The 24,853-nt window shown below is 54.0% G+C and overlaps 1 protein-coding gene across 1 annotated transcript; it reads left to right on the forward strand.

The window, feature by feature from the left end:
- The first annotated feature begins 488 nt into the window (after window positions 1–488).
- On the forward strand, window positions 489–24,839 carry MYBPC2 (myosin binding protein C2). Its single transcript, XM_082367705.1, has 28 exons — window positions 489–648; window positions 1,763–1,852; window positions 2,373–2,459; window positions 2,610–2,758; window positions 3,077–3,194; window positions 4,013–4,061; window positions 4,249–4,308; window positions 6,456–6,649; window positions 6,897–7,029; window positions 8,826–8,950; window positions 9,041–9,146; window positions 10,672–10,844; window positions 12,343–12,508; window positions 13,585–13,691; window positions 13,931–13,960; window positions 14,231–14,370; window positions 15,474–15,633; window positions 15,724–15,828; window positions 16,269–16,457; window positions 16,910–17,044; window positions 18,574–18,741; window positions 18,897–18,985; window positions 19,088–19,283; window positions 19,549–19,688; window positions 21,015–21,174; window positions 21,538–21,674; window positions 23,192–23,378; window positions 24,716–24,839. Exons 1-28 carry the CDS (start codon window positions 630–632, stop codon window positions 24,724–24,726), a joined length of 3,423 nt encoding a protein of 1,140 aa, XP_082223831.1. The 5' UTR covers window positions 489–629; the 3' UTR covers window positions 24,727–24,839.
- Window positions 24,840–24,853: the final 14 nt, after the last annotated feature.

The following is a 24,853-nucleotide window of genomic DNA, read 5'->3' on the forward strand; positions in this document are numbered from 1 at the left end:
CCCCACCCCGCCTCCCCCGCGGCCATCCTGCCTACCCTGGGAAACCGGACCCTCCCTCCCGGCTCTGGTTTCCCGAAAACTCCTGACTTGCAGATACTAAGAATGGCTTTCTAGACCCTGTCTTCCCCACCATCCTCAACCCCCATGCCGGGAGTTCTGGCTCAGAGCCCTCACCCACTTCAGACCCCAGTCCTTTACTGTCCCTCCGCCTAGGACCCAAGAGTCCAGGCCCTCATCCTTCTTTCTCTGGGACCCAAAAATTTGGACTCCACGTCCCTTCTGCACCTGGACCCAGGAGTCCAGGCCCCCAGGCCCCCTTCCCTCAGACCCGGGAGTCCCCCGCCTCCGGCACGTCCTGCCTTGGACCCAGGTGTCGGAACCCCAGTCCCTCCTCCCTGGGGACCTGGCATTCAGCCATCTCTCCTTGTCCAGCTGTTATTTCTCGCCCTTTAGAACACACAGGCGGAATGTGGGGCTGCAGGGGAGGGTGGGGTGGCGCGTTTGATGCCTCCCAGGGCCTCCTGGGAGTCTCTGGACTCCTTAAAGGGCTCCCCCGGGGGCCCACCTGTCCTCCCTAAGGCCCATCGGGACGCAGCTGCGGTCAGAGGAGAGGGAGCAGATCCGCCGACATGCCTGAGGAAAAACCAGGTGGATTTGGGGACTTCCTCCCTATGTGGAGATGCGATTCTGTTTTCTGAATGGGGTTTGGGGGCTTCTCCCTCTGTGGGGTTGGGAGAATGGGGTGACTTCTCTGTGTGGGGAGGAGCTCCCTTCCTTGTGTGGGATGGGAGGGTCCCATACTTGTGTTAGGTGGGAGGGGGGTTCCCCTTCCCTGTGGGGTGGTAGGGGTTCCTTTCTCTGTAGGGAGTTGGGGGTTTATCTCTGGGTGCAGATGGAGATTCTCTGATTATGAATTTGTGTCCCTTTTTTCTCGTTGAGGATGGGAGTCCTGTGGTTGTAGACTGCAGAGTCTTTGCAGGGCGTTTGGGGTCCTCTACATTTGGGGATGGGGTCTTCTGGGAAGAGACTGGGGTCTCTTCTCTGAGTGAGGATTGGGGCCTTTCGCGGCAGGGGAGTGAGGTCCTTGTGTGCCTAGATATTAGAGGTTCCTCTCTGTGTGGTGAGGAGAGACTTCTCTGTACAAGGTTGAGGGGACCTCATTTCAATGGGAATTGGGGCTTCCCCGTGTAGGAATTAGGGGACCTTCTCCATATAGAGGCTGGAGAGCCTTTCTTTATGTGCAGTTTTGGGGCCCTTCTTTGAATGGGACTGGAGGCATTTCTTTATATGGGGATGGGGCTTTCTCTCTATGAGGCAGTGAACAGAGGAGGCACAAGCCCCCAGGGAGGACCCCTCCTCCCGGGGTGTCCAGTCCACTGGCACCAGACCAGCCAGGCTGAGGGATGGTGGTCCAGCCCCTCGCTGCAGCTGGGGCCCCAGCGGGCCAGGCGCCAGCAGGCAGGGCGGGTGAAAGATGCTGTGGTCAGCACGAGTATCCAGTTTCCAGCCCAGGGGAAGAGCTAATTATACCACCAAGTCCTAAAAGGTCAGAGGCTGGTGGCCTGGGTAGATGGGGCATGGCCTGCCTGGGGCAAGGAGAAACCGGATCTCACAAACTCTGGGATTAGAGATAAATTTACACCTGGACTGCTGGACTCCAGATTCTGAAGGAGGAGGGGCCCAGGGACATGCATTCCTGGGTTCTGGAAGAGGAGAACGCTGAGCACGTGGTGCTCAACTTTGAACATCTCCTGCCTCACAGCGGCCAAAGGTGCCCCCGCAGACAAAGATGCCACCAAACCGGCTCCCAAGGAAGCGCCACCTCAAGAGGCTCTTGCAGAGCCCCCCAAAGGTGAGATGGTGTTCCAGAGGGTCGGGCAGAACCTGGCACCTTATCCCCCAGCCCCCCCCGGCCCCTCTGCACCTTCCCGCTCTCTCTCCTTTAGTCCACCGTCCCCACAGCTCCAGTGCTGACCGCCCTCCCCTGCTCACAGCCCTCCGTGGCTCCCCAGTGCCTCCAGGACAGAGCCTAGCCCCTCAGCCTGGCCTTCAAGCCCCCAGCAACTGGCTGATTCATCCCCGAGTCCTGCCCAGCTCTGAACGCCCCAGTCTACCCTCTCCTACCCCAAAGCCCCGTTTAAGACCATCCGGTTCACAGATGGGGAAACTGAGGCCCAAAGGGGCGGGGAACCTGGTCACGCAGCTACCTGGATGACGCGTGATCTCTCCCAGGTCAGGAGAAGCCACTGTGCCCCCAAGGTCTTTGACTGCTGAGCAGAGGGTCCCTCGTTCACTCTCAACCCCGCCCCCAAAGTGGCCTGCCGCCCCCTCCCTGGCCGGCCTTAGACCCCCTAATCCTGTCTCCTGAGCAGAAGCCCCACCTGAGGACCAGTCTCCCACCACTGAGGAGCCCACCGGCATTTTCCTGAAGAAGCCAGACTCTGTGTCGGTGGAGGCTGGTGAGGGGTGCCTCGGGGAGGATCGGGTGGGGGGCTGGGCTCCTGGGTCTGAGGGAGGCGGGGCTGGGGTCTCGCGGCTTCCCAGTCCTCTCTGTGGAGTCTTATGACTCCTGCCTGGCCATTCCCTCCCACCCCTCCACCCCTACCCAGGAAAGGATGCCGTGATCTTGGCCAAGTTGAACGGGAAAGAGCTGCCGGACAAACCAACCATCAAGTGGTTCAAGGGGAAGTGGCTGGAGCTGGTCAGCAAGAGTGGGGCCCGATTCTCCTTCAAGGAGTCCCACGACCCTGCCAGCAATGTGAGGACACTGTGGGGACTCGAGGGCTTGTGGGCCAGGGCTGGAGGTCGTGTGGAGCTCCTTGGTAGAGGTTGTGCCGGGCAGGAGGGAAGAATGTTTGGGCCAGGGCAGGGTGCACTTGGGCACGGCGTGTGCGTGCCCAGAGAGCTCTCAGGGTCAGGGACGCAGGCCCCCAGAGGTCAAGATTGTCCAGGCATGGGAAGAGACAGCTGGCCCTTCCTGGGGGCACTCAGAGAGAGTTGTGAGGTGGGCTCTGGGGGAGGTGGGGTGGCACTGGGGGTCGGTCATGTGCACCCATACCCCTGGCCTGGCCCCCAGGTATACGCCTTGGAGCTGCACATCGGGAAGGTGGTACTGGGTGACCGCGGGGATTACCGCCTCGAGGTCAAAGCCAAGGACATCTGCGACAGCTGTACCTTCAAAATTGATGTGGAGGGTACGCTGGCGGGGGTGGGGGCCAGGGGTCTTGGGTCTGGTTGGGGGGATGGATCTGTCAGCCAGGTGTTGGGAGAGTGTACTGATGTGGGGATAAGGCGGGCACAGGTTTTCGGAAGATGGAGCAGAGAGGCAGGGCTCAGGTTCTTCAAAATTGGGGAGACAGTCTACCGGCTTAGAGGGTGAGGAGGTGTAGATTTGGGGGTGAAAAGGTTCAGGGTTTGGGGGTGTTCACGTGGAGCTTAGGAGGTGAGTTATGTAGATTCCAGGGTCACAGTGTACAAGCTTGAGAAAGTGTCAGTAAGGGCTCGGGAAGTGAGGGTGTCCCAGGTGTTTTTTTTGTTTTTTGTTTTTTAAAGTATAATTTCCATTGTATTGTCTCCTGTTTATTTCAGGGGGGTCTAAGGGTGGACAGGTTTAGGGTGAGGGTATACAGGATGGATGGGAGGTTACACAGATTTGGGAGCATGTGTATGGAACTCTGAGGGTGTACAGGTTTTGGGGCATCTGCAGCCCAGGATGTGTGGGGACTTAAACATGGAGGGCACAGGGAATGAGGTTGCCTAGCCCCGGGCAGAAGGGCCAGCCGGTCCAGGTGGGAGGGGGATACAGGCCGCTGAGAGAGGGTGGTGCATGGCAGCTAGGGAAATGCGTCCACAAGCAGAGGGTGTCCAGGCCCAAGTGAGAGGGTGTGCTGGCCCAAGAGATGGAGGAAAAGGGGTCTGGGGGAGGTTGTGCAGGCCCGGGGTGGGCGCCCTTGGTCTTAGATCAGGCCTTGTCTCCGAGCTCACCTTCCCTTCCCCCATTGCCTCTCCCCAGCGCCCCATCAGGACGCCGCTGGGCAGACTCTAGAAAGCTTCAAGCGTTCGTAAGTGACCCTGGACCCTGGGGAGGGGCAGGAGTATGTCCTGGTGCCAAGGACCGTGGGAGGGTGTCCCTTGGGAGGGGCAGCTGTGGGAGAAGGGGAGGGTCAGGGAGGGCAAGGAGTGGGGACCCAGGGTGAGTCTGAGGGTCGGGACCTCCTTGGGGTTCACACTCCCTCTCAATGGCCACAGGGGTGAAAGGACACTGGAAGGCAAAGGTGAGCTGGATTTCAGCGGCCTGTTGAAGAAGAGGTGAGTCCCCCCCCCCTGCCTGGCACAGAAAGGGGAGGTGGGGGCTCAAGGAGGAGAAGGATGGTGGGTGAGGCCCCCCTGCCCCCCGTTGCTTCCCCACTGCCATCCTGGGACTCTACCTCCCCTCCATCTACCCATTCCTTGCCCATCCAGCCACCTGTCCATTCACCCATCCGCCCATTCACCCACACCCCTACCCACAGCCCCACCCAACCAACAGTCTGCCCATCAATTCTCCTACCTACCCACCCTTTAACCCATCACCCTCAAATCCACTTTCCTGTCCACTCAGGCTCCAATTCACCCACTCATCCGCCTGTTCCCCCAACCAACCATCCATCCATCCACTTGGCTGTCCACTCATCCATCCATCCAACCAGCTACTATTTATCCATCTACTAATCAACCCACCCACTCATCAGTCTGCCCACTCATCTATTCAGGCAACCAGCTACCTATTTATCCATCTACGGATCTACCCATCCACCTACCTGCCCACCGCCCATCCATCTGCCCACATATCCATTCATCTACCCCCCTCTTCCCACTTGTCCATCCATGCATCGGCCATTACACTTAGCCACCCATTCATTCACCCATTCATTCATCCTTCACCCACCTACTGCATCATCCACTTCCCCATCTATTGAGGCGCCCAACTGTCCACCTTTCCACCAGCCATCTGTCTACCGTGCATCCACCTTCCCACCTGTGTATCCATCTGCACCTGTATCTCTCTTTCAACTGAGTCCAACATCCCACCCATCTACTCATCCACCTCCCCATCTAGCCAGGCATTCCTCTGTCAACTGTTCACCTCTTCAACGGCACACCCATCCTCCCAGATAGCTCTCTGTTAGACTCATCTATATGAAATTGCTATTCTGTAGGTAAAAAATGATTGAATATTGGCAAATTTATATTATTCTACATGATGCTTGTCCAGTCACTCAGTTATTCATTATCTGCTGGTCCACGGATCCATCCTTCTACTCACTCAACTATCCCCATAACCAAATCCCCAACAACTCCATTTACTAATACATTCATCTGTTTGTCTTTACCCAGCCAACCATCTTCCCAGGCATCTTCCATCAACATATTCACCCAACTGTGCTCACCCAACCATCTGCCACCAACTCATCAATCCACCCACTTACCCAGCCATCCTCCATCAACCCATCCACCTATCTTAATGCCACCCATCCCCTACCAACCCACCCATCCATTGACCCATTCATCCATCAGCTTAGCCATCCACGGACCCCTCCACCCATTTACCAGTTCCCCACCTAATGCTCTGTACATCAATCCAGATATTCATATGTCCCCCAAATTCACCCACTCATCTATCCTTCTTTTGTTCCCTTCCCTTCCTTCCTTCTTTCCAGAGATTCACTCTCTCTCACTCATCAAACATCTTCTGAGGCCTCCCGTCTACCAGGCCCTGATCAGGGGACAGGGAGAAGTTTGACTGGTTCCCTGACATTGAGTCACTCATTGCCTTGGGAAGATGGGTCTGGTCCAGCCGACACAGACACAGACCAAGACGGTTTAGTGTGGTCAGAGAGAAGGTCCCACGAGGGCCTTGTGAGAGCTCAGAGTGAGGGCAACTGATGTTGCTGGCAGGACAGGGGGTGCCTCGTGGAGGAGGGAACTTCGGTACTAGCATTTGTAGGATTGAAGAGCAGGTGGAGATAGGTCGTCCAGGCAGGGAAAGACGTTGTGCAAAGGCTGGGATGCAGGAGCGAGCCCAGAGTGCTCAGGAAAAGGCAAGTAGCGTGGTTTGGATAGTGGTGGGAGTTTGATGGGACAGAGGGTGAGGTTGTGATTTCGAGGCTGAGTTGCTGGGGTTTCCTCCTGAGGGCAATGGGGAGCTATGGAGGAGTTTTGAGCAGGGAAGGGGTGGCATCTGATGTGGGGGCAGAAATAGCCCTCTGGGGCCAAGTGGGGAACCAACTGGAGCGGAAGGGATGAGATGAGGTCAGGAGGCCAGGGAGGAGGCTGGGGCAATGGTTCAGGTGGGACAGGATAAGGAATAACAGACCCAGAGAGAGAAAGTGACACAGCAAGTGGGTGGAGAAGGCAGAGGGAGACCCTCACCGCCTCACTCTCTGGTGGCCCCGGCCTGTTCTCCCCACCTTCAGGCAGGTGGTTGAGGAGGAGAAGAAAAAGAAGAAAGATGACGATGATCTAGGCATCCCGCCTGAGATTTGGGAGCTCCTGAAAGGGGCAAAGAAGAGCGAGTATGAGAGGATTGCCTTCCAGTATGGCATCACTGACCTCCGGGGCATGCTGAAGCGGCTCAAGAAGGCCAAGGTCGAGGTCAAGAAGGGTTCAGGTCAGTGCTGGTCTGAGGGGAGATGGGCCCTGCCCATAGGGACTCCAGCATCGTAGGTATCTGATGTTTGAACCCTGGACTTATCTTTTGGAGGTCCTAATCTGAGGAGTAATAGAGATGCCAGTTCTCAGGGGCCTCCAAGTTCATAGGAAGCTCTCTGACCTTGGTGGTCTGGGGAGGGAGACTTGACAGCTCAAGGCAGTGAGAACCTCTCAGCTCCATCCCTCTTGCATCCCTCAATCTCCAGCCTTCACGAAGAAGCTGGATCCAGCCTACCAAGTGGACAGAGGCAACAAGATCAAGTTGGTGGTAGAGATTAGCAACCCAGACCTTCCCCTCAAGTGGTTCAAGAACGGCCAGGAAATCAAACCAAGTAGCAAGTATGTGAGAGGGGCAGTCCCCGGGTTGGGGGGGTATCCAAGTCCCAGAGAGGGAGTCCAGAAATAAGGCTGGCCACTCTTAACCCAGGAAGGGCGCTCCCTCATCCATATGAAAAGTGCAAATACCCCGGTGGAAAAATAGACAAAGGCGATGAAGAACAGGAATTCAGTTAGAAGAAACCCAATAGCTAATTCACTAAGTACATATTCAACCTTGCAAACACAACCACCACCACCAATAATAATAACACAATTCAGAACAACGGTCTTGGGACTTCCCTGGTGGCCCAGTGGTTAAGACTCTGCGCTCCCAATGCAGGAGGCCCGGGTTCGATCCCCGGTCAGGGAACTAAGATCCCGAATGCCACAACTAAAGATCCCACATGCTGCAACTAAAAATCTCGCATGCCACAGCTAAGACCCGGCGCAGCCAAATAAATAAATAAAATAAATATTAACAAACAAACAAAAAAAACCCACCAACGGTCTTTCTGCTCTCCAGATGGGCAAAAACTTTACAAAATGATAAATGCCTCATGCCAGGGTGCAGCCCCCCCCCCCCCCAAAAAAAGGATAAAACATGGAGCTGGAGAAGACATAGGGAAATAGGTCCACATGTTATTGGTGAGAATGTAAATCGGCAAATCTCCAAAAGGGCAGTGTATTCAAAAGCCTTTATTTAATTTTAAAATATTTCGTTTTGGCTGTGCCAGGTCTTAGTTGCGGCATGCGGGATCTAGTTCCCCGACCAGGGATCGAATCCAGGCCCCCTGCATTGGGAGAGCGGAGTCTTACCCGCTGGACCACCAGGGAAGTCCCCCCAAAACCTTTAGATTGTGCAAGTCTAGGTATTTATCGTAAGGGCATGATCATGGTTATGCATATTTAGCTGCAAGGACGTTCACTGGAGCATTTGCTGCTGTAGCAAAAAGTCAAATAACCAAAACATACAATTCCATGTTAAGGTGCTGTGCAGTCACTAAAAAAGATATTCTAAAATTTAAACATGGGAAGCTGTTCAAGATTAGTGTTATGTGCAGAAGCATAGTGCTTATCTCTGCTTCACAAAATGTTAATCTACATATAGATTAGATATAAAAAGATTGGAAAGAGAGAGGCCAAAATATTTGTAGCTGTTATCTCTTGGTGATACAATTATGGATGGGTTCTATTTTTATTATTTTCCCCTTGGCTGTGTTTTCTAAATTTCTCATCACGAGCATTTTGGATAAGATAAAAATTATGTTAATTAAGATACAGGTTAAGTTGCTGTAACAAAGAGTCCCCAGAACGTATTAATTTAGAGAGAAAGGTATTTCTGGCGGATTGAGCTAGACGCAGGTTCCGTATTTTTTGGCTACACCATTTCTTGTGGTGTTGTCCTCATCTGCATGATTGAAGCGGGTCATGGGCACATCTGTGTCTATCAGACAGGAAGCTGGAAGGAGAGAAGTCTAGAACAAGCACCGCAAAATTAGAGATGACCTAGCAGTTATGCCATCACATCCATTCATGTTCCGTTGGTCCAAGCTCAGTGGTGCGGCCCGCGCCAGCCGCAAAGGAGGCTGGGAAATGTAGTTCTCTAGGTGGGTTGCTGTGTGTCACTGCTAAATGGAAGAAGACGGATATGGGTGGACGGTTAGTATTTCCGCTGTGGTTACTTAAATACTAGAAATTGGACCATCGATCTCCTCCCACACAATTTGTCTCTGAGAGGGAGTGGCTTGTCCTGAGGATAGATGGGTGGATGCAGAATCTCCTCCATGCCCTGGCTTGAGCTGAGACTTTTGCATCAGGCACGTGTTTGAGAATGTTGGTAAGAAACGAATTCTCACCATCAACAAGTGTACACTGGCGGACGATGCTGCTTATGAGGTCGTCGTCAAAGATGAGAAGTGTTTCACTGAGGTCTTCGTCAGAGGTGAGGCCGGGATTTGGGCGTGAGCTTGGGGAGTTGGGCTCTGGAGGGGATCCTGAAACTACTGACCTCCTGTTGCCCCGCACCCCACAGAACCCCCAGTCTTGATTATCACACCCCTCGAGGACCAGCAGGTGTTTGTGGGCGACCGGGTAGAAATGGCAGTGGAGGTGTCAGAAGAGGGTGCCCAAGTCATGTGGTAAGTGACTTTTGACCCCTGATCTCCCTACAGATGCCCACAGCGTCTTTACCTCAACCTTGATCTTTAGGACCTCTCTCTTTTTTTTTTTTTTTTTAATTTAATTTTACTAATTTATTTTTGGCTGCATTGGGTCTTCGTTGCTGCGCGCGGGCTTTCTCTAGTTGCGGCGAGCAGGGGCTACTCTTCCTTGCAGTGCGTGGGCTTCTCGCTGCCCTGGCTTCTCTTGTCACGGAGCACGGGCTCTAGGCCCGCGGGCTTCAGTAGTTGTGGGGCACAGGCTCAGTAGTTGTGGTGCATGGGCTTAGTTGCTCCGCGGCATATGGGATCTTCCAGGACCAGGACTCGAGCCCGTGTCACCTGCATTGGCAGGCGGACTCTTAACCACTGAGCCACCAGGGAAGCCCCAGGACCTCTCTTGAAGATTTCAGACCTTTAACTGGTAGTTTCCAGGAGACCTCAGTCTTTCTCTATAAATCCTGATCTTCACCCATGACCTCTTTCTGAAACTTCTGACCTCTCCCCATCCCATCCTCTTCCAGGTCTTTTTCCTGATCCCTGCTATTTCTGATTCTTTAAGTTATTTATTCACCCATTCAACCAATTATCCATCCTTTGATCATTCATTCATGTATCCATCCATCCATCTCCCCAGCCCCCCCATCCATCCATCCATCATCTCCCCACCCATCCCATTGATTCATCCATCCATCCACCCATCCGTCCACCCACTCACCCATCTACCCATCCATTCGTCCATTCTTACATCTATTCCCCCATCCAACAAGTGTTTATTGAGCACCTGTTGTGTGGTGGCACTCTTCTATGTATTGGAGAGAAAATGGAGAGAATATATATTAACATGGCACCTGCCCTTGTGGAGTTTATGATCTGGCAAACTGCTGGGGCGGAGTGTGTGTGTGTGTGTGTGTGTGTGTGTGTGTGTGTGTGTGTGTTGAAAACGGAAACAGGCATTAATAAAGTCATCACACAAATAAATATCAAAGTTCTATTTTGACAAGTATTGATATTGCAGAGGAGCAATAACTGATGCTATAACCACTTTTTAATAGGAGAAAAGGACTCAGGAGGTCAGGGAAAGCTTCCTGGAGGAGGTGATGATTGAGTTGAGGTTCGAATGATGAGGAGGTAGAAGTGAAGTGGGAAGACTGGCCCAAGCAGGGAAGCACCATTTACTGAGGCCACAATATTTGACATCTCTTTGTGACCCCGAACGTCCTCCATGTTCTGACCTCTCCCCATGACCCTTTTTTGTGTCTCCTGACCTCCAACTGAGACCTGTAGCCTGTGGCCTCTTCTTCCTCTTTCTCTCCGCAATCCCCACCTGTGATCCATCCATTCTAGACGCCTCTGTCAACCTTTGTCTCTCCTCCTTTTCGTGATCTCCCTTCTGACCCCTGGTTCCTGCTCAGGACTGTCTGTCTGGCCCCTCACTCACCTCTGACATCCAGACTCCGGCCTAAGCGGGCCCCTCACTTCTCCCCTTCCTGTCCCCTCCACCCAGGATGAAAGATGGCGTGGAACTGACGCGGGAGGATTCCTTCAAGGCCATGTACCGCTTAAAGAAGGATGGGAAGCGTCACATCCTCATCTACTCGGATGTGACCCTGGAGGATAGTGGTCACTACCAGGTCATGACCAACGGCGGCCAGTGTGAGGCGGAGCTCATCGTGGAAGGTAGGGGGCCTCCCGGTGGGGCAGGGAGCTGCACTGCACATGCTTCAACACGCCGCTCGAAGTTGCCCAAGCCCCAAATCTTGGAGCTGTCCCTGACTCCTTCTTTGCCTCATACCCTACATTTGATTCACCAGCAAATCCCAGTGGCTCCACCTTCAAAGGATATCCTGAATCTCACCACTTCTCTCCACCTCTATTGCCCTCACCTGGCCCAGGTCTCCATCCCCCTCATACCCTGAACTGATGCAATAGTCTCTTCACTGCTCTCTCTGTTTCTACACTTGTGCCTCAACCCCGACTCCAGCCAGAGTGATCCTTGCAAAATGTCAGATGGTGAAAACTGAACACATTCTGTGGTCTAGTTCACAGGACTGGACCCATGTTGGTTTGGATAGTGGACTACAGTTACGAGAGATGTCACCATTGGGGGAGCTGGGCGAAGGGTACATGGGACTCTACGTGCTATTTCCCCCCCTTTTTTTCTATGTACTATTTTTACAAACTCCTGTGAGTCTGTAATATTTTCAATATAAAAAGTAAAAAAAAAAAAAAAAAAAAAAAAAAAAAGCCCGAGTCATTGATAGGCCAGATAAATGATGGTAGTTCCCTCTGTAGCCATAAAAGAGGACAATTTTTAGTTAGTGATTTGGAAGGGTTTCCAAGATATATTGTTAGGTGAAGAAGCAAATATGCCACTATTTGTATGGAGGGGAAAGAGAGGCAGCAAGGGAAGGAGGGAGGGAGGACGGAAGGAAAGAAGGAAAGAAAGAAAGGAAGGAAGGAAGGAAGGAAAGAAGAGGGAGGAAGGAAGGAAGAAAGAGAAAGAAAGAAGGGAATGAACTGTATGTACGTCTTTGCTTTTCTGGCTATGAACTGGCTATAGTGTCTTTGGAGAAGGGATCGAGACTGGTGCGACTGGAAGTGGTTGGGTGAGAGATTTCCCGCTCTATATCTACATCCTCTTATCATTTTATTTTTAAGCCATACAAGTGCATTGTTTTATTTAAAAAACTAAAATAAAAAAAAGTGTAAGTCAGACCCCAGCCATGTTCCCAACACCCTCCAGCGGTTTCCACCTCACTCAGAGTCAATGCAAAGTGCTCTCCGTGGCCCATGGGATGTGTCCTGCCTGTGCCATCTCCCACATCTGCCTTGCTCACTCCGCACCAGCCTGCTGGCTGTTTCCCAAACCAACAAGCCTGCTTTCCTCTGCAGGGCCTTTGCACATGCTGTGCCCTCTACCTGGGAGCCTTCTGCGGCCTCCCTGCCATCATCCCTCAGGCCTCATCATTCCCTCTAGTTATTGGTTTATGTGTTTCCCATTCACTGCCTGTCTCCCCACTAGAACGTGAGCTCACGAGGCCCGCAGATTGTTTCTGGGTTGTTTCACGGCCAGAATCCCAGAACCTGGGACACTGCTTGGCCCATAATGGGTGTTCGCCAATCTTTGTGGAATGACCGCAGTTTGATGGCCCCCTCTCCTTCCCTCCCCATCCAGAGAAACAACTGGAGGTCCTGCAGGACATCGCAGATGTGATGGTGAAGGCCTCAGAACAGGCCGTGTTCAAGTGTGAGGTGTCCGATGAGAAGGTCACGGGCAAGTGGTACAAGAATGGGGTCGAGGTGCGGCCCAGCAAGAGGATCACCATAACCCACGTCGGGAGGTACGGAGTGAACTGCGGACGTGGTCTGCAGACTCTGTGGTTTAAAAGAACAAGGGTTTAGGGAATTCTCTGGCGGTCCAGTGGTTAGGACTCTGTTCTCACTGCCATGGCCTGGGTTCAATCCCCGGTCGGGGAACTAAGATCCCACAAACCATGCAGGACTGCGAAAAAACAAAACAAACAACAACAATAAAACACAAGGGTTTATTTCACTGTGAGTCTCGGGGTTGGTTGGAGGCTGGCTGATCTCAGATGGCCATCTTCCTGGGCTCCCTCAGGCCCTCATCTGGGTCACCTGGGCTGCCTCCACTCTGGTCTGTGGGACGCCTCATTCCCCAGGAGGCCGGTCCTGGCATATTCACGTGGCCGACACAGGTGTCCCGAGAGAGAGCAGAAGCGAAGAGGGCCTCTGAGGGCTGGGCTGAGTGCTGTCCCAGTGTCACTTCCACTATATCCTATGGGGCAAAGGAGGTCACAGGCGGCAAGGTCTCTTTGCAAGGGTCACGGCTACAGGACGGGAAACTTGTGACTATATTTGCAAAGAGTCAACTTTGGCGGGGAGGCCACCTAGCTAGGGAAACGGGGCTGGAATTCCAAGCGTAGCATGTGGACACCTGAGATAAACACCTGGTAATCTGCAGAATGCCGAGAACCACTGTGATGCCAGCAGAACGTCGTGCCCCCGTGGATTTCCTGATAATAGCTCTTGGCAGACGTAGACTTTTTCTGGGTTCTGTGTAAGGCCCCTGCCTGCTGATGGTGTCAATAATGCCGAGAACTAATCTTAATGCTTTACAGGGCACTTACCAGGTGCCAGGGAGTCTTCTAAATGCCTTACAACAACCCCCTTGTAGATTGTGAACATTACCTCTATTTTATAGGTGAAGAAACGGAGGCACAGAGAGGTTAAGTGACTTGCCCAAGGCCACACAGCTAGTAAGGGGCAGAGCGAGATGTGGGCCCAGGCACTAGCATTGCATTGAGCACGGGGACCGCATTGAGGAGCGTGTTTCTCCGTGGTGGTCCCCAGGGCGACCTGGCCTGACCTTTGCCCTGCACCCCCCCACTCCCCTTAGGTTCCACAGACTGGTGATTGACGATGTCCACCCTGAGGATGAGGGAGACTACACATTTGTGCCCGACGGCTCTGCCCTGTCCCTCTCGGCCAAACTCAAATTCCTGGGTGAGGACACCTCCTTGTTCTCCCCCTGGGTGCCACAGCATCCACCCTCCCAGACCCCAACCCCCTTCAGGATTAAGTTTCCCTAACTGTACGCTGGGGGTGACAGCAGGTGCTTGTGGGGGGAGGGACAGTCATGGGCCTGAATCCACCTCCCAAGCCCCCAGGTCCCAGGGTGATGGGGTGTGAGGGTGGGATAAGGGGCCCCATAGACCTGACCATCAGTCTTCTTTGTCCTCCAGAAATCACGGTGGAGTACGTCCCCAAGCAAGGTAAGGACCAGAGGCTGCTGTGGTCCTTAGGCTGGGGGCCTGGACTCCTGGGTCTGAGGGAGGAGGGGGCTGGGGGCCTGGACTCCTGGGTCTGAGGGAGGAGGGGCTGGGGGCGGGGACTCCTGGGTCTGAGGGCGAAGGGGCAGGGGACCTGGACCGCTGGTTCTCTGTGGCTGTTGGAACCCAGCTTCTCAGGAGATCCTCTGAAGGGGATTGGGAGGGCCCAGCTGCCCACTCCCAAGTTCCCCAGAATCTCTCCTCTGCCACCAGAGCCACCAAAGATCCACCTGGACTTCTCGGGGAAGACCTCAGAAAATTCAATCGTGGTCGTGGCTGGAAACAAGCTGAGGCTGGACGTGTCCATCACAGGGGAGCCCCCTCCTGTCGCCACCTGGATGAAGGAGGACGAGGTATGTGGAGCTTCCCCCGTGCCCTGACTTCTCCCTCTCAGCTCTGCTGGGTGACTTCAGGCAAGCTGGTTTCCCTCTCTGAGCTTCAGTTTCATTGTCTGTAAAATGAGGAATTTGATTCCTTCTTCAGAGGGTTGTTGTGAAGATTGGAGATTGTATTTGTTCATCACATGGTTCTGGCCTAGCACATGATGAGTCCTCCATCCATTCATCCATCCATCCATTAACCCATTAATCAATCAGTCAATCCAGCCATCCATCAATTCATCCATCTAACCATCTTTCCATTCATCAGTTCATTGATTGATTAATGAATTCATCCAGTAATTAATCCATTTGTCCATTTATCCATGAATCAATCCACTTATCCATCCATCCATCCAACAAATATTTTCATCTTGTATGTTCCAGGCCCTGGAACAGTTCAATTTTTCTTCTCTCCTCTGGGCTTCAGTTTCCTCTTCTGTAAAACGGATAGACTTGACTCAATCTTCATTCATTCCTTCACTCAGCAAACACCCCCTGATGTTTCCTGTATGTCAGGCTCTTGCATAGGCATTGAGGATACAGCCATGAATCAGATGCAGCCCCTGCCTTCCTGGAGCCTTCTCTTTTGGAGAGAGGCAGACACGTGCCCAAACAGTCACAGTTCAGGGTGATCAGGGCTGAGAGAAAGGGAGGTACCAGAAGCTATGAGGATTCTGTCATAGCAGACAAAGTGGGCTGTCACTTTCAGCTGAGGGCATCCAGGAGTGCTTTCCAGAGGAGGCGACTTCTGGGTGGGTTCTAAAGGATGGGTAACGGTATAGCAGATAGAGAAGTGGGTCAGGGCATTGCATGCCCTGGTGATCAGCTTTGCAAAATCTTGGGGATGAGACAGGCTGGTGTTTTTAATGAAGGGTGGTGTCTGGAAGGCAAGGAGGGCAGTGGCAGGGGGTTGATGAGGCTGGGGGCAGACCCAGCAGGTCCTCTCGTGCTGGGTCCACAGCCTGTGCGTCGTGTGGTCACGGGGAGCCATTGGAGACTGTTGGGCAGGGGAGGGGTGGAGGCCGGTCTGGCTTTTGAGAGGGGTAGAAAAAGGCCATCTGGTGGGCTGTGTTCAGGTGTTCTCAGGCACCGAGGGCAGGGTCCGCATCGAGAAGCGGGCAGACACAAGCAGCTTCGTGATTGAGAGCGCAGAACGAGCTGACCAGGGCCACTACACCATCAAGGTCACCAACCCCGTCGGCGAGGACATGGCCTCCATCTTCTTGCAGGTTGTGGGTGAGCAGAGGGGAGCAAGGGGGCTGAGCCAGGGGGTGGTTCCCCGAGGCCATGAGGTGCCCTCTGACCACCCTGCCTCCCCTTCCCCAGATGTCCCAGACCCCCCGGAGGCTGTGCGTGTCACATCGGTTGGAGAAGACTGGGCCACCCTAGTCTGGGAGCCCCCTAAGTATGACGGGGGACAGCCGGTCACCGGTGAGTGCCCGTGTGCCACGGTGCTCATGACCTCTGACCTCCCCTGTCCCCTGACTTCTCCTTGACCTCCAAGAGCCCTTAGCATCCTCAGTGACCACCCTCGGAAACTCGGTTTTCCGTCTTCAATATCTCACAGTCCCTTTTGCCTTCCCTATCATTCTTCACTCCCCAGCAACCTGGGAATCCTCACTTTGGCTAACAGCCTAGGATTTTCTGTGACTCCTTATGCCCTGATTCATGACCTGTGGCCCTTCTTGATCCCTGACCCCATGACGGGTGACCTCTGACTGCTCTGTGATCCTGAGATCAACTCAAGATTCACGGCCTCAGACCTCTCTGAGTCATGTGACCTTTTGATGTGCCTTTGACTGCCCCAACTGACCTGGGACCCCAGGCCTCCCCATGACTTCCCACTTCTCTCCGCTTGTGGGGGCCTCCAGGGTACCTCCTGGAGCGGAAGAAGAAGGGCTCTCAGCGCTGGATGAAGCTGAACTTCGAGGTCTTCCCGGAGACCACCTATGAGTCCACCAATATGATCGAGGGCATCCTCTACGAGATGCGGGTCTTTGCTGTCAACGCCATTGGGGTCTCCCAGCCCAGCGTCAACACCAAGCCCTTCTTGCCTATTGGTGATTCCTCTCTGCACCCCCACTGAGCCCCCGTCCACCTCTGACCCATGGCCTGCCCGTCACTGATCTCTAACCCTACACCCTGGCCTTTACTCCCTTGACTCTGCTGACTTCTGTCCCCTCTCATCCAGCAACTCAAGACATTGACCCCCCAGCCCCACGCATCCTCCTGACCTCTTCCTGACCCCATACAACAGCCACCGACCTCTATGATCCTAGACTCCATGCTGTCCCCCGAATATGTCATTGACCTCTGACCTACCACACAGACACCTATCCCTGCCCTTGGAGACCTCACGATTCCTTGAGATCTTGTTTTAATGACCCGTGATACCACATCCTTGCTCCCTGACCTTTGGCCCACCATATTGATCCCTTTCCTGACCAGTGACTCCAGCTCTGACCCCTGAGCCCTCATTTACCCCACCTCCCCTTTCCGTGGATTCTTACAGCGCCCACAAGTGAACCCCAGCACCTGACAGTGGAGGACGTGACAGACACCACCACCACCCTCAAGTGGCGGCCCCCAGATAGGATTGGGGCAGGTGGCATCGATGGGTACCTGGTGGAGTACTGCGTGGAGGGCTGTGAGTTACCCCGTCTGGCCTGCTGGGGGGCAGTGGCACACACAGAGTCCCAGTGGGTGTCCGGTCCAGAGGACTGCAAATAGGGCAGTGCAGGGACAGATCTCTGCCATAGCGAACTGCCCTTCTGTCTGCGCTTGCCTGAATCCCTGGGATGGGATGGGTCAAGCCAGGCCCCCAGTGACCAGCTTGTCCTCCCTCCCCCCCTCTCTCCCTCCCCGCTCCCTTCCTCCCTCCGCTACACCCATCCTCCATACAGTGATACCTTTTTATCCATCCATCCAAGTATTTATCTACTACCTACTTTGCTCCTCCTCTGTTCTGTCTAGTTATCCATTCATCTAACCATCCAACCAATCTTTCATCCATCCATCCATCCATCCTTCCATCCATGTATCCTTCCTTCCTTCCTTCCTTCCTTCCTTCCTTCCTTCCTTCTTTTCCTTCCTTCTTTTTCACCTCTTATTTCTCCCTCCCTCCCTCCCTTCTTTCCTTCTTTTTTTCCAGTTGCCCACCCAGTCATCCATCCAACCATCTCTCTATCCATCTGAAAATTTTTTGGATCATTTAACTATCCATCCATCCAGTAACATTTTTTTCATCCATATATCTATCGCTTCACCACTATGTTTCTTCCCTCCCTCCCTTCTTTCCATCCATCCGTTTGCCTATATGACCATCCAACCGTCTAATTATGCATTGTTTCTCCATCTGTCTGTCCATCCACCTATCCATATTTCCACACATCCCACTCTCAATCCTCCATGGAACAAACACGTATTGAGCACTGAGTCCATGCCAGGCCCAGTGCCCCGGCTCTGGGGATATCTCCGACATGGTCCTCTCACTGGGGAGACAGACAAGATCATTTTGACACTGTATCCCAGGCTTTAAGTCAGACAGATGTGGGTTCCAATCCTGTCCCTTCACTTTGTAACTGTGTGACCTTGGGCAAGCCTCTAAAGCCTCAGTTTCCTCATCTAAAAATGGCGAAAACAGTTTCCATTTTGACGGGATACAGTGATGACAGAATTTGGGGATGCATGTAAATGATGGACGGGTGGTCTCTGGTCAATTTCTTCCTTTTCTCTTCCCAGCGCTCTTTACCCAGTTCCTACCCTTGCCCACCCCTCCCCAATCTGTCTTTCAGAACCTATTATACTTTTGTTAGAGTTCACCCTGTTGATTGTTGGTCTGACTCACATTGGTTCACCAACCCATGGCAATAAAACCACGATGGAAAAGCACCCATTTTCAAGCAGGAAATCCGAGGAGCTGTCTGTAACTACCACCCCCAATCCCTTACCCTCTCTGAGCCTCAGTTTCCTCGTCTCTAAAATGGGGATAACAGAATGGAGGCAGGAGTTAATGAGCCAACATTAATTAGCTCCAACCTGGTCATAAGAAATGCTCAAGAAATGTCCGTTGCAGCTATTCATTGCGGTGGGGCCCTAGGCGCTGAAAGGACACAAACGGAGGGGCACCTAGGAAGGTCTTGAAGGAAGGTCCCCAGCCTCGCTCCTCTCTCGTAGCTGACGAGTGGATCCCTGCTAACACGGAGCTGGTGGAGCGCTGTGGCTTCACTGTCAAGAACCTCCCCACGGGAGCCAGAATCACCTTCCGCGTCGTTGGGGTCAACATCGCCGGGCGCAGCCAGCCGGTCACCCTGGCCCAGCCGGTCACCATCCAGGAGATTGTGGGTGAGGACTCCTGACCCCCGACTCTGCTCTCCTAAAGACCAAGTTGGAGTCATCATTAGGGCCTCCCGCGACAACCTCATCGCCCCTGGTCTGTCTGTCCCTCCGTCGAGTTCCTCGGCCCCGCGCTGAGCCCCTCCCTGGGTTTGTGCCCTCAGAGCAACCCAAGATCCGGCTGCCCCGCCACCTCCGCCAGACTTACATCCGCAAAGTGGGGGAGCAAATTAACCTCGTCATTCCCTTCCAGGTGCGTCGAGCTGGGGTCGGGGGGGTGGGGCAGAGGTGAGGGGTCAGCTTCTGCGGGCGAGACCCGGGCTAACCTCGCCGCCCTCCCCGCCTCCCCGCACAGGGAAAGCCGAGGCCGCATGTGGTGTGGACGAAGGGCGGGGCGCCCATAGACACCTCCCGCGTGCACGTGCGCACCAGCGACTTGGACACAGTGTTCTTCGTGCGCCAGGCTGCCCGCTCAGACTCCGGGGAGTACGAGCTCAGCGTGCAGATCGAGAACATGAAGGACACGGCCACCATCCACATCCGGGTCGTGGGTGCGCGGCCCGCAGGCCGGGAGGGGATGGAGGAGGCGGCGATGAGGGGGGAGGGGAGGAGATGGGAGGACCCAGGACAGGGGAAAGTGGAGAGACTGGAGCCGGGGAGGGTGTGAGGTGGCCGTGGGGCAGAAGGGGAGGAAAGCGGAGTGGGAAAAAGCCTAAGAGAGATCAGAGGGTGTGGGGATGGACAGGGGAGAGGAGGTGAGGCACTGGACGTTTAGGGATGCTTGGAGTGACTTACAACACGCCCCCCATCTTCCAGAAAAGGCAGGGCCACCGGAGAAGGTGATGGTGAAGGAGGTGTGGGGCAGCAACGCGCTGGTGGAGTGGAAACCCCCCAAGGATGACGGCAACAGTGAGGTCACCGGGTATTTCATCCAGAAAGCCGACAAGAAAACCATGGTGAGAGACCAGCGGGGCCCGGGCTGGAGTGGGCTTGCGGGGAGAAAAGCTGGCCAGATTGTCAGAGCAGGTGTGTTGTTCCCATTTCCCAGCTGGGGAAACTGAGGCACCGGGAAATGTGGGAGAATGGGCCGGGACAGGGAGGAAAGCCTTTTGGCTGAGATTTGGTGCATAATAGATTTTTTTTCTTTTTTTTTTTTGGCGGTGCCAGGCGGCTTGAGGGATCTCATTTCCCCGACCAGGGATTGAACCTGGGCCCAGTAGTGAAAGCCTGGAATCCTAATCCCTAGGCCACCAGGGAACTCTTTAATAGGTTTTCTTTTATTTTTAATTTTTATTTATTTATTTATTTATATTTGGGTGTGTTGGGTCTTCGTTTCTGTGCGAGGGCTTTCTCTAATTGCAGCAAGCGGGGGCCACTCTTCATCGCGGTGCGCGGGCCTCTCACCGTCGCGGCCTCTCTTGTTGCGGAGCACAGGCTCCAGACGCGCAGGCTCAGTAGTTGTGGCTGACGGGCTTAGTTGCTCCGCGGCATGTGGGATCTTCCCAGACCAGGGCTTGAACCCGTGTCCCCTGCATTGGCAGGCAGATTCTCAACCACTCCGCCACCAGGGAAGCCCTAGGTTTTCTTTTTCTTTCTTTTTTATTGAGGTAAAATTCATCTAGCCAAATTTAGCATTAACCATTTTCAAGTGGCATTTCACACCTTCCCAGTGTTGTGCAACACCCTATTTAGTTCCAAGACATTTTCATCACCTCAAAAGGAAACCCCTTGTCCATGAAGCAGCCACTGCCCTTTCCCTCCCACGCCGTCCCTGGCAACCCCCCATCTGCTTCCTGGCCCTGTGGATTGGCCCTCCTGGACATTTCTTACGGACACAGTCACACACTATGTGGCCTTTTGTGTCTGGCTCCTTTCACTCAGCACCATGTTTTCCAGGTTCATCCACATTGTCGCAGGTATCCGTGCTTCAGCCCTTTTCATGGCTGAGTGCTAGGCCCTGGTTTTTTGTTTGATTTTTGTTTTTGGCTGCGCAGTGCGGCTTGCAGGATCTTATTTCCCCGACCAGGGATAGAACCTGTGCCCCCTGCAGTGGAAGCGTGGGGTCCTAACCACTGGACCACCAGGGAATTCCCCTACCAGTCCCTGGTTTGAATGGACCACGTTTTGCTTGTCCATTCATCCACTGATGGGCACCTGGGTTGTTCCCACCTTCCGGCCATTGTGAACAGAGCTGCTGGGGAACGGTGGGTTTTATGAGCGAGGCGCCTGCTTGGGTCTGTGTCCCTGACTCTCCCGGCCCCTCCCCATCCCCCATGCCGTAGGAGTGGTTCAACGTCTACGAACACAACCGGCAAACCTCCTGCACCGTGTCAGACCTCATCATGGGCAACGAATACTATTTCCGAGTTTACAGCGAGAACATCTGTGGGCTCAGTGACTTGCCTGGCGTCTCCAAGAACACGGCCTGGATCCTCAAGACAGGTATGGCCACTGCCACCACTCCGAGGGGGCCAGCCCCAGTGCCCCCTCTCTCTCGGTTTTTAAAAATTTTTTTTTATTGGAGTATAGTTGATTTACAATGTTGTGTTAGTTTCAGGTGTACAGCAAAGTAATTTAGTTATACATATACATATATCCATTCTTTTTCAGATTCTTTTCCCATATAGGTTATTACAGAATATTGAGTAGAGTTCCCTGTGCTATACAATAGGTCCTTGTTGGTTATCTATTTTATATACAGTCTCCCTCCCTGGACTCAAAGTTGATGGCACCTGGTGCTGGAGGAGAGGTGGTCCGGGGACAGTCAGGATCTGTCCCCTTACAGGTGTGTCACCCCTCCCCCAGGTGCCACCTTCAAAATGCCTAAGTACAAGGAACATGACTTCCGAACGCCTCCCAAGTTCCTGACGCCTCTACCTGACCGGGTAGTCGTGGCTGGTTACGCTACAGCTCTCAACTGCGCCGTCAGAGGCTACCCGAAGGTGCCGTGTGTGTGTGTGTGTGTGTGTGTGTGTGTGTGTGTGTGTGTGCGCGCGCGCGCAATGTGTGTAATGTGTAACCCTGTAGGGAAATCTTCACCAAGGTGAAGCCCCATTGCCTGCCCGCCACACGGGCTCTTTCTCCCTGAGTTATCTCTCTGCTCGTGGGATTTGCTCACTTTTAACCCACTTCCTGTCTCTCTGCTCTAACCAGAGCCCAAGTCTCAGCTCACTACACTCTGACTTCCCTCAAAAACAGAAATCTTTGGGGCGGAGGGGGTCTAAACCTGCAGGGCTCCTTGGCGTCTTCCTGCCCTATCTGGTTTCCAGACTGCTGTCTGGGAATGTGGACACTTGCAACCTTGAACTCCAAAGACCCACGTAGACCAGCGGCTGGCGAACTACAGCCCTCGGACCAAATCCGCCTGCCACCGGTTTCTCTAAGATTTTATTTTTTTTGGCTGTGCCACGTGGCTTGTGGGATCTTAGTTCCCCAACGAGGGATTGAACCCGGGCCCTGGCAGTGAAACTGCCGAGTCCTAACCACTGGACCACAAGGGGATAAATAATTTTTAAAACGTTTTTTTCTTTTTCTTTTTTGTTATTTTGCTTTCACGTTAATGGTTTGCGTGTGGTCCATGACCCAGAGACCACAGAGCCCAAAAAGCCTAAAATATTGACTGCCTGGCCCTTTTGACACATTTTGCCAATTTTTAGCCTCAGCTCCTGTAGGCATCCCGTGCATTCTTTCCTTCACTTCCACCATCACCGCTGTCTACTGCTTTATTCACTAACTCCATCCATTCATTCATTCCGCTCATTTATTTCCCTACCAATCCATTCACTTATTCAGTTCATTCATTCGCTTCATTTATTTACATCACGCATTCATTCATTCAACACACGTTTTCAGAGGCTTTCTATGTGCTGGTGATTTGAACAAGGAGTTCCCGTCTGTTGGGGGAGACCGCCATTCATCCGAAGTCACACAAATGACTATAAAATTATAAAGGGTGGTGAGTGTGCTAGGGAAATGCAGGCAGTTGTGAGAGTGTAACGTGGGCATTCCTGTTCCAGTCTAGGACCCGGGAAGTGACAGGGGAACTGAGACCGGAAAGATAGGCACCCACTGGTTAGGTGAAAAGAGGAGGGAAGAGCAGTATTGGAAAAGGCAGGAGCCAGTGCCGGGTCCTGAGGTGGGAGTCTGCCTGTGTCTGAGGGACAGTAAGGCAGCCCGTGTGGGTGCAGCAGATGGAAGGAGGGGGTGGGAAGTGAGGGCAGAGGAGTAATGGGGCCAAATCGTGCAGGGCCCTATGGGCCGCCACAAGGAGCGGGCTCTTCCTCTTACCGAAGAGGAGACTGAGGGTCAGAGAGGAGAAGCGACTCATCCCAGGTCAGCCAGTCAAAATTAGGAGGTGGCACAGCCAAAAGGAGAACCCAAATCTGCCTCCCAAGGCCCATTCTGCCATCTCCCAGGGGACCCTCTGTCACATGGCTTCCTCTCCCACTCTCCTCAACAGCCCAAGGTGGTCTGGATGAAGAACAATGTGGAAATCAGCGGAGATCCCAAGTACCTGACGAACAACTACCTGGGGGTCCTGACGCTGAACATCCGCCGCCCGTCCTCCTTCGACTCGGGGACTTACACGTGTCGGGCCGTCAACGAGCTGGGGGAGGCCCTGGCCGAGTGCAAGCTGGAAGTCCGAAGTGAGCACGGGGCGGGCCCCAGTGCTGCGCCTGCCCGACCCTCACCCACTCCCTTTACCAAGCTAACGGGAGGCCGGGGCTGAGCAGACCCGCGCCCTCTGCGAGTATGATTGGGAAGCCGATTCAGACCCCAGCAGGACGTTTCAGGGCGACACGTGGGGGAGGGAAGGCAGCACAGGGTATTGTAGGGGTGGGGGAAGGGGAGCGCCTGACCCGGCCTGGGCAGGAGTCTGAGGTTTTCCAAAGGAGCTGAAGGACAAATAAGAGGTGGATGAGGGCGAGACGAACTTAGCAAATGATCGCTAAGGCTTCCAGTGTGCCTGGGGAGGTGTGTGGCACAGCACTGAAACCAACATGCGTAGCGGCAGAGGACGGGGGGCTGTGGGAGCCCCGAAAAATGAGCCCCCTCCAAAGCCTGTCCCTGTCCCCCTCCTGTCCCCACTTCTCTGCCCCACAGCCTCAGGCTCATCTGTCCTCCTTCCTGAATTCTGCCCCAGCCTCCTCTCGGGCCTCAGGGCCTCCAGTCTCTCTCTCCGGTTCCACCTCCTGGCCCTAGAGGGTGCCTGGCCCATATCCACAGTTGACCTGCTCACAGCCCTCCCAGGGCTCCCGGCAGCCCCGGAACCCTTCCTCCTGGGGTCATGGTCCTGCCTCTGCCACCCCCAGCCCCTCTCCAGCCTCAAGCGCCCCCATTTTCCAGCCACACCGAGCACTTGGCGGTTGGACAAACTGGTTGTGCCTTCTCCTGCTCCTGGGACTTTGCACATGCTTTTCCCTCTACCCAGAATGCTCTTCCTTGCATCTGCCGCCTTGGGCTTCAGTCCAACAAGCATCCACCAGCCAAGACTCGTGGAGAGGCCACTAACCAAGTCCCTCAGAGGCGACTGACGTTCATAGGGGCTTCCAGAGTCCCTCCCTGGCTCTGATGGCAGCCCAGTAGACAGAAGGGGCTGCAGACCCTTAGCAAAGCGTCCAGAGGGAGCACTCCCTGTCATTCTGAAGCACTGATCTGCCAGGCCGACCTACTGATGATTCCTAGGGTTCTGCCGTCCCCCTCATCAACCATTGAATCCGCTCAGAAATATCCCTACTTCAGGATTCCAGTGACGGCTGGTCTCCAGCAGCTGCTCCGTAATCAAAACGTCCCAGTTTTGGGTTCAAAACTACAGGAATCAGGGCTCTATGGAGTTGGGTTGACCAGGTGCCGAGCTAGGTGATGAAGGGAAAACCTGCTCCCCGTGCTGGTCAAGCGAATCCAGTGGGCGGAGGGCCGGGGGCAGGGGCGGGTGGCTGTGGGACAAGCATTTTTACCACCCTTTTCTGTTTTCCCCCGACAGTGCCGCAGTGAAGCTCTCTCTTCCACCTGCCAAGATAATTGGCTGCTGACTCCTAACCCGGACCTCCCCCAACATGTTTCCCTTTCCCGAGTTATCAATGAGAAGATCATAGTCTTGTCTTGGACTCCCATATGTCTG

This window comes from Balaenoptera borealis (genome assembly GCF_965194805.1).
Source record: "Balaenoptera borealis genome assembly, chromosome: 19".
In the NCBI taxonomy this organism is placed as follows: Eukaryota; Metazoa; Chordata; class Mammalia; order Artiodactyla; family Balaenopteridae; genus Balaenoptera; species Balaenoptera borealis.

Excerpts from the sequence above, each read along its gene's own strand:
- MYBPC2 (XM_082367705.1), top strand. Across the intron at positions 6,650-6,896 it reads CGAGGTCAAGAAGGGTTCAG|CCTTCACGAAGAAGCTGGAT; the intron begins GTCAGTGCTGGT and ends CTCAATCTCCAG. Across the intron at positions 8,951-9,040 it reads CACTGAGGTCTTCGTCAGAG|AACCCCCAGTCTTGATTATC; the intron begins GTGAGGCCGGGA and ends CGCACCCCACAG.